The 18,439-nt window shown below is 43.1% G+C and overlaps 1 protein-coding gene across 10 annotated transcripts; it reads left to right on the top strand.

Annotated features, from left to right (window-relative positions):
• Nucleotides 1–611: 611 nt before the first annotated feature.
• On the top strand, nucleotides 612–13,906 carry cnnm3 (cyclin and CBS domain divalent metal cation transport mediator 3). 10 transcript variants are annotated; one of them, XM_020457575.2, is made up of 14 exons: nucleotides 691–1,461; nucleotides 2,802–2,996; nucleotides 3,168–3,307; nucleotides 3,667–3,843; nucleotides 3,971–4,128; nucleotides 4,382–4,525; nucleotides 5,817–5,975; nucleotides 8,396–8,565; nucleotides 9,188–9,284; nucleotides 10,215–10,345; nucleotides 10,436–10,565; nucleotides 10,888–10,956; nucleotides 11,566–11,579; nucleotides 11,799–11,899. In XM_020457575.2, exons 1-12 carry the CDS (start codon nucleotides 724–726, stop codon nucleotides 10,935–10,937), a joined length of 2,289 nt encoding a protein of 762 aa, XP_020313164.1. In that variant the 5' UTR covers nucleotides 691–723; the 3' UTR covers nucleotides 10,938–10,956; nucleotides 11,566–11,579; nucleotides 11,799–11,899. The 10 variants fall into 10 exon arrangements, 8 of the variants coding, with proteins under 8 accessions (XP_031658678.1, XP_020313161.1, XP_031658677.1 ...); XM_020457572.2 differs by lacking the exon at nucleotides 10,888–10,956 and having other exon boundaries at nucleotides 690–1,461; nucleotides 11,799–13,906; XR_004204990.1 differs by lacking the exon at nucleotides 11,566–11,579 and having other exon boundaries at nucleotides 10,888–11,524; nucleotides 11,799–13,906.
• Nucleotides 13,907–18,439: the final 4,533 nt, after the last annotated feature.

Genomic DNA, 18,439 nt, shown 5'->3' on the forward strand with positions numbered 1-18,439 from the left:
CTGTACAGAGTATCATGCATTTGGTCCTAAACTCTTCTGCGATCAGGGTTAGGAGTTGGAGGGAAAGCTGATTCTAAATCTGTGCCAAAAGGAAACTTCTACCTGGAGTTCTGTACTTGGACTCACAGGGATAACGGAGGACAGCAGAAATCTGGATGACTAAATAATGCTTTAACATCATGCAGTTACATCATCTTTAGGCTGCCTAAGTGGTCTCTATTATGCCTCAAGGAATATTGATGAAGCCCCTTTAAGTTTTGGTCAGTGCTATCTGGGATCCTTGGGACATCCGTACCCTAAACCTTACCTAACCATTTTAAATGTAAACTTCAATGGGAGTGAGGGGCGGGGTAGGGACGTCCCAAGGATCCCGGATAGCAAGGACCTTTTACATTTGGCTGGAAGCTGACTTGTTAAGACTCCCAAACAAATATGGGCGTGGTACAATCCACTTTTTTGATTGGGTGTCATCAGCCATAGAGACTCATTGGTTAATTTTCGAGAAGGCGTTTTAAAAAGAAAAGAGGAATTTACGTCCATTGCGGCTCCAAACGAAAGCAGTGGACGTAACGAAGCTCATTCACTTTCTCCCCAAAATGGCGTCGAAAGGGAACCAGTTTCTTTCTGAGCGCTGTGTGGCTCGCAGAGCCTCAGTGGGCGGGCAGCTGCGACACTGGCAGGCAGTCACATGATTCGCGCAAAGCCCAGCTGCCCAATTCCAATATGGTGGCCAGCTTGGCAGACCTACGGTTCTTGTTGATGATATTATTGCTCTGCTGGAGGATCAGGGACGGCGCCTGCACCCAGCAAGCCCCGTGGGTTCTGGGGCTGCGACTGGAGGACCCAGAAGGCCAGGTGTATATGAAGGAGCGGATCATCTCTGCACCGCAAGGGGCCAGTTTCAAGCTTCGGCTGTTCGGTTGGGATCTAAATGGGACCTGGCCGTGGGTGGCGTTCGCTGGAACAAGACAGGAGGAGACCGGGGTGGTGGAGGATGCAGCTGACCCGTGCGAGCAAGAGACCCGCCGTGTCTCCGCCGCCTTCCAGGTCACCGGGGAGTTCACAGCGGACGAGGAGTACAGCGGGTTGATAACGGTACAGACGCGGGACAAGAGCAGCATCTCTCCCGCTGCATCCTCCACGGGAGGAGGGGATGATGCCAACCCTGCCTACCACCACCACCACCTGTGCGTGCTGAAGAACGGAAGCTGGGTTTCGGTGGGACCGGACAGGTTGCAGATCAACAACGACGCAGGTCTCCCGGCAGACTACATCCCTCCGTGGGGTATGGCGGTGCTGATCGTGCTGCTGATCCTGGTGTGCGGGGTACTGAGGAGTGTGAACCTCAGCCTGTTGTGGCTGGACCCCCTGGAGCTCTACGTTTTCCACAGCTGCGGCTCCGAGGAGGACAAACGGGCCGCCAAGCGCCTCGAGCCAATCCGGAGACGAGGCAACTGCCTGGTGGGTCACTACTACTACAATTTACACAAGGATTAGACCTGGGGTCTGAGACGTGATGTCCATGGGGGATACAGGGGCACATACCTCTTCAGATTTGTCCTGATTATATAAAAAAATAAATATATATATATATATATATATATATATATATTTATTTTTTTATTATTATTATTTTTTTAATTCTCTGTAATACTTCTAGCCTTTTAGCAAGTTGGCGTTAGCTAGCCCACATACATTTCCGATCTACCAAACCACATAACTAGCTACCAAGTAGAAATGTTAGGCTATCAATCAAATTAGAGTAGCTAGAATTCTATTTTAGCTGGCAAAGTTGGTAGACTGAATAAATGTGCTGAATAAAACTCACATTCCTTTCAATCTTTTACCCAGATTTGAGCATATTTAGCATATTTTGTTTCTTTAAAAAAGGACAACTCGAGGTATGCTTAGATATGCAGAAAAAAACGTGTTTTTGTTCTCAATTGAATTAAGAATAATGATTATGGCTCTAGATTGCAGAACAAATATGTTTCAGATGTTTGAAAAAATTCCAAATTCTCAAATTTACGGACAGGGGGGCAGAGCCTCAATACTTTGACCCCTCAGATTTTTAGGTTGCATGATGCCTATGCCGGGGTCCCAATGTATACCCCTCCTGGATGCTATGCTACTGGGTGTGCAGGCTTTTGTTCCATCCCAGCACTAACACACTTGTTTCAAATAATCAGCACGTGTCTGGACCTTAATTTGTTGAAATAGCTATGTTATCAGGGTTAGGTAGGTTACTTTTTAAATATAATCCATTACTGGTTGGTTACCTGTCCAAAATTGTAATTAGTAATGCAACTTTTGTATTACCCAAACTCAGTCATGTAATCTGATTACTTTGTAATTTTGGATTACATTTCCTTTAAGAGGCATTAGAAGAAGACTAAAGGGATCCATCAACCGCATTTGATGTGTCATCATAGTAGTCTCTGATTTGGGGTTAGACTCGCTCAGATGGCACAAACTTAAACATGCAGCATTTAGGTATCATGATGTATTTTTTTCACAAACATCCTTTCTGAATTTAAAAGTAATCTGAGAAGAAATCATCTAGTTTTTCAAAAGTATCATCTGATTCCAATATTTTAACTGGAAACGCAACTGATTAAATTGTCTATGTAATCAGTTACTACCCAACCCTGTGTTAGTGCTAGGTTGGAATAAAAGCCTGCACATCCAAGACTAGAGACCCCTGGCCTACCGTCTTAAATCAAATCAAATAATATTGATGTATGACATCACTCTGAAATCCACACTATCTAACTTCACACCATCCCCACTCTCGGTTCTAGGTGTGTTCTCTGCTGTTCCTGTGCGCTCTGGGCCACTCGGTACTCGGTGTGCTACTCTACAGGGTCCTGGGTTCCATAGCGCCCGCAGTCTTCACCAGCGGGTTCCTCATCTTCCTGGTGTCAGAGCTTGTTCCCCACATAGTGTGTTCCGGCTACGGCTTCCAGCTAGCCCCAGGCTTCACCTGGCTGGCACAGGTCTGTATGGAACCTAACAGAAGGAAAGGGTCATGTTCATTAGGCACCAAACGAGAGATAACAGACTCAAACAGGGAGGGAATACCTGGACCGGTGGCTCCTAGCAACCTCATATACATTTTTTTCTTAACAAGAAGGTAGGATTGAACAGGTTACATCTTCCTCTGCCAGGTGTGTATGGTGCTGACGTGCCCACTGTCGTGCCCGCTGGGCCTGGTGCTGGACCTGGTGTTGAGACGTGACATCAGCACCTGCGGTGTGAGGGAGAGGGCTATGGAGATGATCCGCACCAACGTCAATGATCCCTACAGGTACCTGACACACATCGGTATGACCATGTGTGTTATTTCCATGGTTGCCATACACTGCTCTATCACTGATCAATAGGACAACTGTGTCTATGGTGATTCCTATACTGCAATAAACTAAATCTATATCTAGCCCCTGTACCCCACCTGGTCAAGAGGACCAACAGGGGCAGGCTTTTGTTCCAGCCCAACATTAACACACCTGATCAGGTTTGCGAGGGTTGAAAAGTTTGCAAGACTGGAGGTGACTGCCCTCTGTCTAGGGTTTAGAGGCTATGAGTTGATATGGGATTGTAAAGTTCTTTGACACCGAGTTAATGTTATAATCCATCATTATCGTTTGTCATCATTGTGATTTGCAGTGAGTTTGTGAAGGAGGAGTTTAGCCGTGGTGCACTGCGCAGGAAGACCGTGGAGGACATCCTGACTCCATTGAACGACTGTTTCATGCTGCCGTCCACCGCTGTGCTGGACTTCTCCACCATGTCAGAGATCATGCAGAGTGGATACACACGAGTCCCCATCTATGAAGAGGAGAAGTGGGTGGACACACACACACAGGGACATACACTTAAAGAAACATACACACACATCCTGTCTACAAAGAAGACCGGTGCGTCATTCAAGCACACACGCACTAACAGGTATCTAATGTAATTTACCCAGGTCCAACATCGTGGAGATCTTGTTCGTGAAGGACCTGGCTCTGGTCGATCCTGACGACTGTACTCCCATGACGACCATCACCAAGTTCTACAATCACCCACTGCACTTTGTCTTCAATGACACTAAACTGGACGCCATGCTGGAGGAGTTCAAGAAAGGTGTTTGTGTGTTAATACGTGTGTGTGTGTTAATACGTGTGTGTATTAGGAGGGTAGGAGTGACGGTAAAGAAATTGACTTGATATTGTGGCTATATTTCTAAAACGATCACCACATACACACACATACACACACCTACCCTCCTTGTGGACTAATGTGGAAAAAGTTGTTGTCGGCTTGCAATATGACCACTAAGGTACCCAGCTCTCCTCAACTTTGACCTTTAACCCCTTTCACCCCCCTCTCTCTCCAGGAAACTCTGCCCTGGCCATCGTTCAGAAGGTGAACAACGAGGGGGAGGGGGATCCCTTCTACGAGGTGCTGGGATTGGTCACCTTGGAGGATGTCATCGAGGAGATCATCAAATCAGAGATCCTGGATGAGTCCGACGGCTACAGTAAGAGAGAGAGCGCGAGAAACCGTGTGTGTGTGTGAGCGTGCGCATACACGTAGAAATGGCCTTGTTTTTGAAAGAAAAGCAAAACAAATGTATCCATTAAAATAACATCAAATTGATCAGAAATACAGTATAGACCATGTTAATGTTGTAAATGACTATTGTAGCTGGAAACGGCTGATTTTAATGGAAAATCTACATTTATCAGCAACCATTACTCCTGTGTTCCAATGGCACGTTGTGTTTGCTAATCCAAGTTTATAATTTTAAAAGGCTAATTGATCATTAGAAAACCATTTTGCAATTACGTTAGCACAGCTGAAAACTGTTGTTCTGATTTTAAAGAAGCAATAAAACTGGCCTTTAGACTAGTTGAATATCTGGAGCATCAGCATTTGTGGGTTTGATTACAGGCTCAAAATGGCCAGAAACAAATAACTTTATTCTGAAACGTGTCAGTCTATTCTTGTTCTGAGAAATGCGAGAAATTGCCAAGAAACTGAAGATCTCGTACAACACTGTGTACTACTCCCTTCACAGAACAGCGCAAACTGTCTCTAACCAGGATAGAAAGGAGTGGGAGGCCCCGGTGCGCAACTGAGCAAGAGAACAAGTACATTAGAGTGTCTAGTTTGAGAAACAGACGCTTCACAAGTCCTCAACTGGCAGCTTCATTAAATAGTACCCGCAAAACACCCGTCTCAACGTCAACATTGAAGAGGCGACTCCGGGATTCTGGCCTTCTAGGGCAAAGAAAAATACATGTCTCAGACTGACCAATAAAAAGAAAAGATTAAGATCACAGACACTGGACAGAGGAACTCTGCCTAGAAGGCCAGCATCCCGAAGTCGCCTCTTCACTGTTGACGTTGAGACTGGTGTTTTGCGGGTACTATTTAATGAAGCTGCCAGTTGAGGACTTGTGAGGCACCTGTTTCTCAAACTAGACACTCTAATGTACTTGTCCTCTTGCTCAGTTGTACACCGGGGCCTACAGAGCTTTGTAAGTGACCCCAAACCTTTGAACAGTAGTGTGTGTCTGTCTGTCTCTCTTTGTCTGTCTGTCTGCAATGTCTACACAAAATGGTTGGGAAAGAGGATGGAATGTGTATTTTGTAAGGAAATATTGATGGTTAAACATCACTTCTCCTTCTCTCCGGCATTGTCTTTCCTAATCTCATCCTCTTTCATCCCTCTCTTCTAACCCCTCTCCCTGCCCCCTAATACCTCTCCCTGCCCCCTAACACCTCTCCCTGTCCCCTAACCCCTACCCCCTCCACCCTATCTGTAGTGGACATGAAGGTGAAGCGTCCCATGGCCCCTCTGGAGATTCCTCTGGAACCTCGCAGTGTCCACCAAGAGTTCTCTCTGTTCAAACTCCCAGAGGGAGAACCCAAGATCCGCACCTCACCTCAGCTACTGCTGGCCACACACCGCTTCCTCTCCAGAGGTGAGGGTGCACACGCATGTGCGTAACGCACGGAGACATACAATGATCTCGTGAGTTGTGTTGTTGCGGTACCTGTCTCATTCAGTCAGTGGTTTACCAGGACTAGAGGTCGACCGATTAATGGGCATGGCCGATTTCAAGTTTTCATAACAATCGGTAATCGGCTTTTTTGGGCGCCGATCGTGGCCGATTACATTGCACTCCATGAGGAAACTGCGTGGCAGGCTGACCACCTGTTACACGAGTGCAGCAAGGAGCCAAGGTAAGTTGCTAGCTAGCATTAAACTTATCTTATAAAAAACAATCAATCTTCACATAATCACTAGTTAACTACACATGGTTGATAATATTACTAGGTTAACTAGCTTGTTCTGCGTTGCATATAATCATTGCGGTGCCTGTTAATTAATCATGGAATCACGGCCTACTTCGCCAAACGGTGGATGATTTAACAAAAGCGCATTCGCGAAAAAAGCACAATCATTGCACGACTGTACCTAACCATAAACATCAATGCCTTTCTTGAAATCAATACACGGAAGTAAAACATTTTTTAACCTGCCTATTTAGTTCAAACAAATTCATGTTAGCCGGCAATATTAACTAGGGAAATTGTGTCGGGGTACACGCAGAGTCAGGGTATATGCAACAGTTTGGGCCGCCTGGCTCGTTGCGAACTAATTGACCAGAATTTTACGTAATTATGACATAACATTGAAGGTTGTACAATGTAACAGGAATATTTAGACTTAGGGTTGTCACCCGTTTGATAAATTACGGAACAGTTCTGTATTTCACTGAAAGAATAAACGTTTTGTTTTCGAAATTATAGTTTCCGGATTTGACCATATTAATGACCTACGGCTTGTATTTGTGTGTTTATTATATTATAATTAAGTCTATGATTTGATAGAGCAGTCTGACTGAGCGATGGTAGGCAGCAGCAGGCTCGTAAACGTTCATTCAAATGTTACTGCTTTTTCTAGCAGCTCTTAGCAATGCTTGATTCACACGCTGTTTATGACTTCAAGCCTATCAACTCCTGAGATTAGGCTGGCAATGCTAAAGTGCCTATTAGAACATCCAATAGTCAAAGGTAAATGAAAAACAAATGGTATAAAAGGAAATAGTCGATGGGTCATAATTCCTATAATAACTACAACCTAAAACTTCTTAACTGGGAATATTGAACCACCAGCTTTCATATGTTCTCATGTTCTGAGCAAGGAACTTAAACGTTAGCTTTTTTTTTTACATGGCACATATTGCACTTTTACTTTCTTCTCCAACACTGTGTTTTTGCATTATTTAACCAAATTGAACATGTTTCAAATCAAATGTTATTTGTCACATACACATGGTTAGCAGATGTTAATGCGAGTGTAGCGAAATGCTTGTGCTTTTTGTTCTGACAATACAGTAATAACCAACGAGTAATCTAACCTAACAATTCCATAACTACTACCTTATACACAAAAGTATAAAGGGATAAAGAATATGTACATAAAGATATATGAATGAGTGATGGTACAGAACGGCATAGGCAAGATGCAGTAGATGGTATCGAGTACAGTATATACATATGAGATGAGTAATGTAGGGTATGTAAACAAAGTGGCATAGTTTAAAGTGGCTAGTGATACATGTATTACATAAAGATTCGGTAGATGATATAGAGTACAGTATATACGTATATTTCATTATTTATTTGAGACTAAATAGATTTTTATGTATGTATTATATTAAGTTCATTGTTCACTCAGTATTGTTGTAATTGTCATTATTACAAATTTATATAAAAAGATAGGCCGATTAATTGGTATCTTCTTTTTTTGGTCCTCCAATAATCGATATTGGTATCGGCGTTGAAAAATCATAATCGGTCGACCTCTAACCAGGACAGTAACACTTTATCACCACTAGTAATGATTACATCACTGTAACAGAAGTTAATGGAAACACACTCAGTCTTCACAGTGGAAAATATGCAGGAATGGATATTCAACCTAGATCGTTAATCTGTCTGCATTATTGGACTACACTCTGGATGTGGGTGGGTGTTATTTGACCTTTCTCTGTCCTCTCCAGCTTCTTGACATAGATTGACCTTTAGCCGCTGAGGTTTGGACTGAAAATAGAACAGAATGTATACTACGATAAAATAGTGTAAATAATTACAATAGAAAAGACAAGATGTAACGTTTGTTTGACAAACTAGTATGCTTTTGATCAGTGATGAAACCATAGGCCAGGGTTCGCCAATCCTGCTCCTGGATAGTTGCAGGCTTTTGCCCCAGCCCTACACAAATGTATTGGATAACTAAAGCTCCACAGACCTGTGTGTTAGACAGGATGCTTGAACAAAGCAATGATAATCAGTGTGTGTTCTGAAAAGGTGCTGTGTGTGTCTCTCCTTGCAGAGGTAGAGCACTTCAGTCCAGCCCGCGTGTCAGAGAAGGTGTTGTTCCACCTGCTCCGTCACCCCAGTGTCAACCAGGAAGTTCACTTTGACCCCTCCAACCGCCTGAGCCCCGACCACTACCTCTACACACGCAACCACCCCGTAGACTACTTCATACTGCTACTACAGGTCAGTGTGTGTGTGTGTGTGACCACTACCTCTACACACGCAACCACCCCGTAGACTACTTCATACTGCTACTACAGGTCAGTGTGTGTGTGTGTGTGTGTGACCACTACCTCTACACACGCAACCACCCCGTAGACTACTTCATACTGCTACTACAGGTGTGTGTGTGTGTGTGTGTGTGTGTGACCACTACCTCTACACACGCAACCACCCGTAGACTACTTCATACTGCTACTACAGGTCAGTGTGTGTGTGTGTGTGTGTGTGTGTGTGTGTGTGTGTGACCACTACCTCTACACACGCAACCACCCCGTAGACTACTTCATACTGCTACTACAGGTCAGTGTGTGTGACCACTACCTCTACACACGCAACCACCCTGTAGACTACTTCATACTGCTACTACAGGTCAGTGTGTGTGTGTGTGTGACCACTACCTCTACACATGCAACCACCCCGTAGACTACTTCATACTGCTACTACAGGTCAGTGTGTGTGTGACCACTACCTCTACACACACAACCACCCCGTAGACTACTTCATACTGCTACTACAGGTCTGTGTGTGTGTGTGTGTGTGTGTGTTGGCACATGTTTTACAGTACTTGACTATGTCCCTGTAGGGGCGTGTGGAGGTTGAAATCGGTAAAGAGGGCTTGAAGTTTGAAAACGGAGCGTTCACATACTACGGTGTGTCTGCACTCACAGCGCCAACCTCAGGTAAGACACAGAACTGCAGCACACACATGCTTAGATACCTCACTCGTACCATTACCTGGGTCATGCTCATTAGGGCTGTCAATGGAAGATGTTATAAAATGTTTCACAACGTTTCGGTCTGTTTTCCTCTGCGTAGTGCCTATTGAATACATCCCTGTAGATTATCAGTCCACATTGGCTAGCTAGAGTTTATAGGACAGGAGTCAGCCAAATTGGCCCGTAAGTCATTTTTTACAAAATAGTTTTTTGTAAAATTCAGTAAGAAATAAGTTTGTTCTCAGTGTTCCCACGATTAAAACAAGACTATATTTCCAAAAGTATGTGGACGGGTTAGGCCCCTCCAGTGAAGGGAAGTCTTAATGCTACAGCATACAATGACATTCTAGATTATTCTGTGCTTCCAACTTTGTGGCAACAGTTTGGGGAAGGCCATTTCCTGTTTCAACATGACAATTCCCCCGTGCACAAAGCGAGGTCCATACAGAAATGTTTTATTGAGATCTGTGTGAAAGAACTTGACTGGCCTGCACAGAACCCTGACCTCAACTTCATCCAACACCTTTGGGATGAATTGGAACGGCGACTGCGAGCCGTCCGCTCCAACAAAAATGTTCCTGTGGCTGAATGTAGTTACCTGCCCCTGTTCTAGGATGAGTTCCAGACTACTAGCCTCATTTACATTTACTCTGTTGTAATTATTTGATTACATAATGCAAAGTTAGTGTCATAATTACTTGATGCTGTATTTGAAGGCAGCACAGTTTGACAGGGATGCACAAAATGAGCTGACACTGGAGTTCTGTCTCTTGAGTTTCCTGTGAAATTCAGTGCAACACTATCGTGGCATAAATTTACTGGCGGTGGCACAACATTTAGCTGACTGCAGCATTTGTGTGTGTGCGTGTTTGATTCACCTGTGTGTGTGTCCAGTGCACCAGTCTCCAGTTTCGACCCAGCGTCGTCCTCCCAGGGATCCATTTGAGATGGGAGACGCCACCAGCCCGTCCAGCTACTGTCCTGACTACACCGTCCACGCCCTCACTGATCTGCAGCTCATACGGGTCTGTGCGTGTGCGTGTGCGTGTGTGTGTGTGTGTGTGTGTTTGTCTTTCTCCGGGTGTGTCAGACTAACAGTACAGTCCCTCTGCCAGGTGACTCGGATGCAGTACCTGAATGCTTTGATGGCGTCGCGTGTTGGCCAGAGCCCAGAATCTCCTGAGATCAAGATCCTGCCTAACAGTCAGACCAAGCTGCTCAACGAGAGGAACACTGTCACACAAGGTAGGAGTAACACACACTGTACACACTGTATACACACATCCTTGTACTAACACCATGGGCTAGAATGAAGAGAAACTGAAGATGAGAGTATAATAACAATTGTTACTTCTCTCCATAATGTATAAGCTGTACTCCCTTTAGGTGAACTAAGACTTCTCTTCTCTCTTTTTTCTCTTATTTTTCTTCCCTTTCTGCTCCTCCCCTCTGTCTCCTCCTTTCCCTGACTCCTCCTCCTCCCCTCCTCTGTCTCCTCCTTTCTCTGACTCCTCCTCCTCCCGTCTCCTCCTCTCCCCTGTCGTCTCCTCTCCTCCGGCCACTCCAGAGTTCCCTATAAACTTTTCCTTTTTTGACACCATTGAAAACTACTGTTAGTGTTTTCTGTGTGCATGAGGTAAACAAAACGCAGTCTCCTCAGTGGCATGACAACTACAACACACACACACACACACACTAAAAGGACACCAAGGCATTGAGAGAATTTAATTTTCAGTCAGTCACAAAGCACCTGAGAGTCATTTAGGGCTTTATTCAGACATGTGAACTGAAGTCTTCTATTAACATCACTGGATGGTTTATGTGAAAGTTAAGTGTGCAGATTTCAACTCTGAATATGGCCTTCAGAAAGGTTAGTCTCTTTGCCAGATCCTTCACAGACACTGGGATAAAGCTTTGTGTGGAATGGACCCAGTTAGAGGGATTCTTTTAGACTGTTTCTTCTCTAAATATTTAGTGCCATTTCTTTGTATCTTACAGATAATGAGATGCAATCAGGTCAGGTTGTGTGTGTGTGTGTGTGTGTGTGTGTGTGTGTGTGTGTGTGTGTGTTTGAAAAGCTTATGTCTGTGTGTGTGTGTGTGTGTGTGTGTGTGTGTTTGAAAAGCTTATGTCTGTTTCCTTGTTCTATCTCGTCGCATCTTTCTGTCCTTTTCTGGCTGCACCATCTCATCCCTCTCTACTGGGTACGTATGCTGATTTTCTCCATCTCCTTCTGTGTGAACAGGACACCCACAGGAGGTAAAGACTGCATGTCTGTTGACAAAAAGAAACAAGCACCAAAATGTGTCCATTGCATTGAATGTCAATGTCAAAGAGCATATTGTGATGTCACAGGGTGGCATTGTGATGTCATAGTGGGCTGCATTGTAACCTACTAATCGGTGGCATTATGTCATTGTGTGATGTCATCTCCCCACTCACGGCCTCCCCCTCTCTCTCATTGGCTGGGTTCCACAGGTGGCAGTAAATCCCAGGAAAGTTCAACGGAAGAGGAGGCTCATGGGTAATGAAGTTCTCTCTGTCAGAACTGTGTTACTCAGACAACCAACAAGGAGGCTTTTTAAAAAATATCTGTTTTTATCAGTGAATCTCTTATCTCTGGAATGCAGTAATTGGACCTGGCTGGAGTGAACATCTGTGTGAGTGGTGTGTGGCTACTGCACTATCCTCAGCCGTTTTCCTCATTCATTGTACGTTTCGCATTCATGCCAATCGTGTGTATGTATGTGTGCACCTCTCCTCCCTGTTGTAAATTAGCCTCCTTTGCCTGTTCCTTCATTATTAGCCTATCTGTGTGCCAAAGCAACTCGCGTCAACCCCCTGTGTGTGTTGTCACAACCCGTCCATCCAAGCATTAGACACAGGTTGGTCAAAAAAAGGCCAGAAATGTGTACACCGCTTTTGGTGATTTGCTTTAATTGTTTGATTATACGTCCATATTTTATTTGATACACTCCCACATATGTCTATCTAGACCTAATGGAAGGCCTGTATACAGTATATCAGGAGACCTACGGGATGATTGGAACTGTTTTCTCTAGTTAAAGGGCTACATCACCCAACAGTAAAGAAACAAATATGTATTTTAAAATGTTCATACTATCCCTTTAAGAGAGCTGATGCAACGCTTGTGTCCATTCCTTTGCACAGTCACTGTTTAGCTTCAGGTCTGAGCTGTGATGGGAGTGGTAGGTGTGTGTGCGTGTGCGTGCCCTCTCCCATTTGACCTCTCTTACGGCGTGCCAACTCTGACCCAGTCTGCTTTCATGCATTCCTTTTGTTTGGCCAAGTTGCCATAGACAATCCCCTTTATTCACTCAGTATATTTACCCAGACACCATACATAATAGATAAAACAGACACAAGTCCACATAGACACCATACAGAATAGACAATGTGTTTGTGTCTGTCACATCTAAAGCACCTTGTTGATTTTCTCATCCTTGATAGCCGAGTAGGTTGAGTTCCATTAACTTTCCACACACACACACAGAAGTGGTGTGTATGTGTGCACGTGTGACTCTTTCAGGAAACTCAATTTCCCATGTTGCAGTGTAACTACCCATGTGTGCAGGGAATACATATGTTACCCACTGTCCTGTGGAGACAGGAAACGCCTAGATAAAGGCCTGGTCCAGAATCAACCCCCTTGGTCCTTCCCCTGGCCCCTAGTTGTCTACCCTTTGCTCATAGGCCCTAGCCCTTAGTAAACAGATCTGATGAAAAGGTGATGGCAGCACCCATCTGGTTCCTTCAGATCTGCTAACATAAGGGTTTGGAATGGAGATTGGAGTCTTTGGCGTGGACCAGAGACTCTACCGGGGTTATATTCATTAGTGCACACTGTAGCAAAATGTTTTGAAACGGAAAACAAAAATAAATTGGAGAAGTATTGTCCTTATTGGACAAGTCTAGGTAGTCCCTCCCTGTTTCAGTACGTTTTCCTCCGTTTGGTGCTTAATGAATACGACCCATGTTTCCCAGCAACCATGATAGGGGTTGGCTATTTTGGCGGCCATCTTGGTTACCTCAGTCGTTCTCCACCCCATAAAGCGTTTTTTTTAGTTGATCTAATTACAGACATACACTAATTAATGACATATGCTAAGACAAGGGATTAACTATGTGATTCAAAGTAAATATTTTCCATCTGTTTTAACAATATTGTACTGTTGGTTATGTTTCAAGTCCATTTATATTGTATTAAAAGACTATGTATATTGTAAAAAAGGTCATCATTACTTATGCTACTTATATTGTTTGGGAGAAATGTTGGTTTTTTTGATGGGGGTAAAAAACGGTATATTAATATATATATGCTTATCTAGAGAGAATATGAATCAAGGATGCAGATTTAAACTCGTAGTTTTCAGGTACAAATGTAGAATACTGTTACCATGATGATGAGAACCGGACCAGCGCTAGTTTCTTTCCAGGAATTTTTTGTATAGATTTTTTTTCTCCCAATTCTTCTCTGGAAGCTGAGAGTTGTGTGTGCAGAGAACATTGCATTGAACTATTTCAATATCTGCTGTTTGTTAGTAAATAAACCCAGTCCTTGTATACATCTGTCTTTTTTCTGTTTGTTTTTGTTTGTTTAGCCTGATTTGTTACTTTAGTTACAATGCAGCTTTACTCCCTCATTTCAGGATTAGATGGTTTTAGGGTCTGTTCACACTGCTCGTGCCAAATGCTACGCCAGAAAGAAAGCGTTTGGTTTAGTTGCACATTGCAACATTCTCCAGACTACATCCAATGAAATGGCTCCTTTCTCCCATGTGAAATGGTCCTCTTCCATTATAGAAATGAATGGTAAATGTATTGTCATTTTGGAGTCACTTTTATTGTAAATATCTACATGAATGTAGATGCTACCATGAATACAGATAACACTGAATAAATCATGAATAATGATGAGTGAGAAAGTTAGATACACAAATATCATACCCCCTCCCCCCAAAAATAATGCTACCCTCCCATGTTATTGAAATGCAGAGAGGTTAGCATGTCTTGTTGGTATGCTATTTGTGCATGTAATTTTCTCACTCATTATTCACAATTCATTCAGGATCCATAATCATAAAAGCATCCACATTCATGTACAAGTGTTTAAAAACCTATTCTTATTTACAATAAAAGTGACTCCAAAATGACACAATACACTTTTTACTATATCATTTCTATTGGGCACAAAATAATCTGAAACACAACCAAAACAAACAGCAAATCCATCCAACAAAGGTGTTGAGTCTCAATGGGACCAAATATGGGACCAAATACTCAACATCGTATTACCTTAATACCACAGGCGGCTAGTGGCGCCTTAATTGGGGAGGACAGGCTTGTGGTAATGTCTGGAGCGGAATGGGTGGAATGGTATCAAATACATCAAACACATGGTTTGATGCCATTCCTTTTTCACCGTTCCAGACATTATGAGCCATCCTCCCCTGTTTAAAACACATAAGTGAATTTGTCCCAATATTTTTGGTCCCCTAAAATGGGGGGACCATGTACAGAAAGTGTAGTAATTTCTAAATGGTAAATGGATGGAAATACCCTCAAATTAAAGCTGACAGTCTGCACTTTAATCTCATAGTTAATGTATAATTCCAAATCCAAAGTGCTGGAGTATAGAACTAAAACAACACATTGGTCACTGTCCCAATAATTTGCAGCTCACTGTAGATCAAATAAGTTTGAGAATTAATCACATTAGTCATATTCCTCCTAAACACCCCATGTTGCATCATCCACATACTCAGGAGATCCACTGTTTTGTTCAACTAAAGTAACATTGAGGTTATACGCTGAGTATACTAAACATTAGGAACACCTTCCTAATATTGAATTGAACCCCCCCCCTCCCTGTTTTGCCCTCAGAAAAGCCTCAATTTGTCTCTACTCTACAAGGTGTCAAAAGCGTTCCACAGGGATGCTGGCCCATGTTGACTCCAATGCTTCCCACAGTTGTGTCAAGTTGGCTGGATGTCCTTGTGTGGTGAGCCATTCGTGATACACACAGAAAACTGTTGAACATGAAAAACCCAGCAGCGTTGCAGTGCTTGAAACAAACCGGTGCGCCTGGCACCTACTACCATACCCTGTTCAAAGGCACTTAAATATTTTGTTTTGCCCATTCACCCTCTGAATGGCACACATACACAATCCATGTCTCAATTGTCTCAAGGCTTAAAAATCATTTTTCAACCTGTCTTCCCCCTTCATCTACAGTGATTGATTTCACAAGTGACATAAATAAGGGATCATAGCTTTCACCTGGTCAGTCTGTAATGGAAAGAGCAGGTGTTCATAATGTTTTGTATACTCAGTGTATATCATCTATATGGAACGAGCAACACTGACCTTAGCTCATTGTCTTTAGGGCCCTATGGTGCATAACGGTCTGAGTGGCCTTTGGTGTAGAAGCCTATATGTCACTAGAGGGAGCCAAAAGCATGCCACACCTGCGAGAGCAATCGGTGCAGTTCAGTAACATCAATTCACACTGTTTACACAAATATGATTTTCTTTCTATATCTGATGTTTTTTTTCTGACTGTCCACTCAGTTTTAAATGTGGCCCATGTCAGATTTGCGCATTAAAACTGATGTAGCCTCTGAAGTAGCACACAGATGCCATGCACATTTCCTGTCACTGTTCCTTTAAATGTGTGGTTGTCATGGTAACAATAGGCCATGTAAAAATATATATATATCTGATCTGAGCGTCCGAACTGAGGTCGCATGTGGAGTATCGGGTTTGTATCAGGAATGAGATCTGTGATATCTGTGTCCATATCTGTGTCCATATTGTCCATGAGTTTTAGTAGATAGACGATATGGTTCAAGAGAAGAAAAAAAAAGTGCATTATCAACAATGGCATTATTTTCAATTAATTCTGCAGCTCTTCCAACTATTGAAGTTTTTCACAACTGCCACCAGTTTGACAGCAAAACATTGACAACAAATACATACTGACAGTAAAATAAACGTGTGATTTTTGTTTTTATTTTTATATTTCTGTATTTGTATTTATTATGGATCCCCATCAAGGCAGCAGTTACTCTTCCTGGGGTCCAGCAAAAATACTTATTTTACACCATCATTTGCAAATAAATTCATTAAAAATCCTACAATGTGATTTTCTGGCATTTTTTTCTAATTTTGTCTGTCATAGTTGAAGTGTACCTATGATGAAAATGACAGGTCTCTCTCATCTTTTTAAGTGGGAGAACATGCACAATTGGTGGCTGACTAAATACTTTTTTGCCCCACTGTATTACCTCAATTACCTCGACTAACCGGTGCCCGGCCTGTCTTAAGCTTTCTCTAGTGAACCTGCAACATTGTATCTACTGGGTCCAGCCCAAATGGAGGGTGCACAGTGCACTCTTTGGATGCTGGTTATTGGAGTGCGCAGGTTGCAGGTAGCCTACTTTTTGAAGTGTTTTGTTTGACAATCAGATGAAAACATCATGACTGGTTGTTTTCATGCCACATTAAAAGGTAATACATTCTTACAGTTAAAATACATGTCATTACTATTAGACTCATCTTTTTTGTATGTCTCACACTTCTTCAGAGGGATGTAGGAGTGATCTTAGTAGAGCCTAGAGAGGTGGTACACAGCATCACTTACTCTTATGAAGTTACACAAAGGTAATTCCCCTGGGGCTCCCCCTGGGTGCACATTTAGTTTTTTGCCCTAGCACTACACAGTTGATTCACATAATCAAAGCTTGATGATGAGTTGGTTATTTGAATCAGCTGTGTAGTACTAGATCAAAAACCCAAATGTGTGTGTGTGTGTGTGTGTGTGTGTGCGCAAGAACACAATCATGGTTTTCAGACTTGAGACTGAGACTCTATGAGACTGAGACTCTATGAGACTGAGACTATGAGACTGAGACTCTATGAGACTGAGACTCTATGAGACTGCGACTCTATGAGACTGAGAGACTATGAGACTGAGAGACTATGAGACTGAGAGACTATGAGACTGAGAGACTATGAGACTGAGACTCTATGAGACTGAGACTCTATGAGACTGAGACTCTATGCTGTATAGATGCCAGAGTAATTCACTTCTCCAATAAAGTGCCTCAAAATATATGTTTCACTTGTAGTTATTTTTACCACTTTTTAGTTCCACGACAAAAAGCGGTTCTCTATAACTTCAATATTGTTCTGGGAAAAAGTGGCCATATTGTTGAAGGTAAAATAACAACAACAGGTGTCTCTGGTGAAGAGAAGGGAAGTCCCCCATTGGTTTAGCCTCTTTATAAACCAATAGAGAAAGAGAAGAGAGGTGTGGGAGAGTGGCCTGCATGTGTTTTTTTGTTTGTTTTTTTCACCTTTATTTAACCAGGTAGGCTAGTTGAGAACAAGTTCTCATTTGCAACTGCGACCTGGCCAAGATAAAGCATAGCAGTGTGAGCAGACAACAAAGAGTTACACATGGAGTAAACAATTAACAAGTCAATAACACAGTAGAAACCAAAGGGGGAGTCTATATACAATGTGTGCAAAAGGCATGAGGAGGTAGGCAAATAATTACAATTTTGCAGATTAACACTGGAGTGATGAATGATCAGATGGTCATGTACAGGTAGAGATATTGGTGTGCAAAAGAGCAGAAAAGTAAATAAATAAAAACAGTATGGGGATGAGGTAGGTGAAAAAGGGTGGGCTATTTACCAATAGACTATGTACAGCTGCAGCGATCGGTTAGCTGCTCAGATAGCTGATGTTTGAAGTTGGTGAGGGAGATAAAAGTCTCCAACTTCAGCGATTTTTGCAATTCGTTCCAGTCACAGGCAGCAGAGTACTGGAACGAAAGGCGGCCAAATGAGGTGTTGGCTTTAGGGATGATCAGTGAGATACACCTGCTGGAGCGCGTGCTACGGATGGGTGTTGCCATCGTGACCAGTGAGCTTAGATAAGGCGGAGCTTTACCTAGCATGGACTTGTAGATGACCTGGAGCCAGTGGGTCTGGCGACGAATATGTAGCGAGGGCCAGCCGACTAGAGCATACAAGTCGCAGTGGTGGGTGGTATAAGGTGCTTTAGTGACAAAACGGATGGCACTGTGATAA

Source organism: Oncorhynchus kisutch, linkage group LG23 (genome assembly GCF_002021735.2).
Source record: "Oncorhynchus kisutch isolate 150728-3 linkage group LG23, Okis_V2, whole genome shotgun sequence".
In the NCBI taxonomy this organism is placed as follows: domain Eukaryota; kingdom Metazoa; phylum Chordata; class Actinopteri; order Salmoniformes; family Salmonidae; genus Oncorhynchus; species Oncorhynchus kisutch.

Excerpts from the sequence above, each read along its gene's own strand:
- cnnm3 (XM_020457572.2), top strand. The coding sequence starts at position 724 with ATGGTGGCCAGCTTGGCAGACCTACGGTTCTTGTTGATGATATTATTG. Across the intron at positions 2,997-3,167 it reads GCTTCACCTGGCTGGCACAG|GTGTGTATGGTGCTGACGTG; the intron begins GTCTGTATGGAA and ends TTCCTCTGCCAG. Across the intron at positions 3,308-3,666 it reads AACGTCAATGATCCCTACAG|TGAGTTTGTGAAGGAGGAGT; the intron begins GTACCTGACACA and ends TGTGATTTGCAG.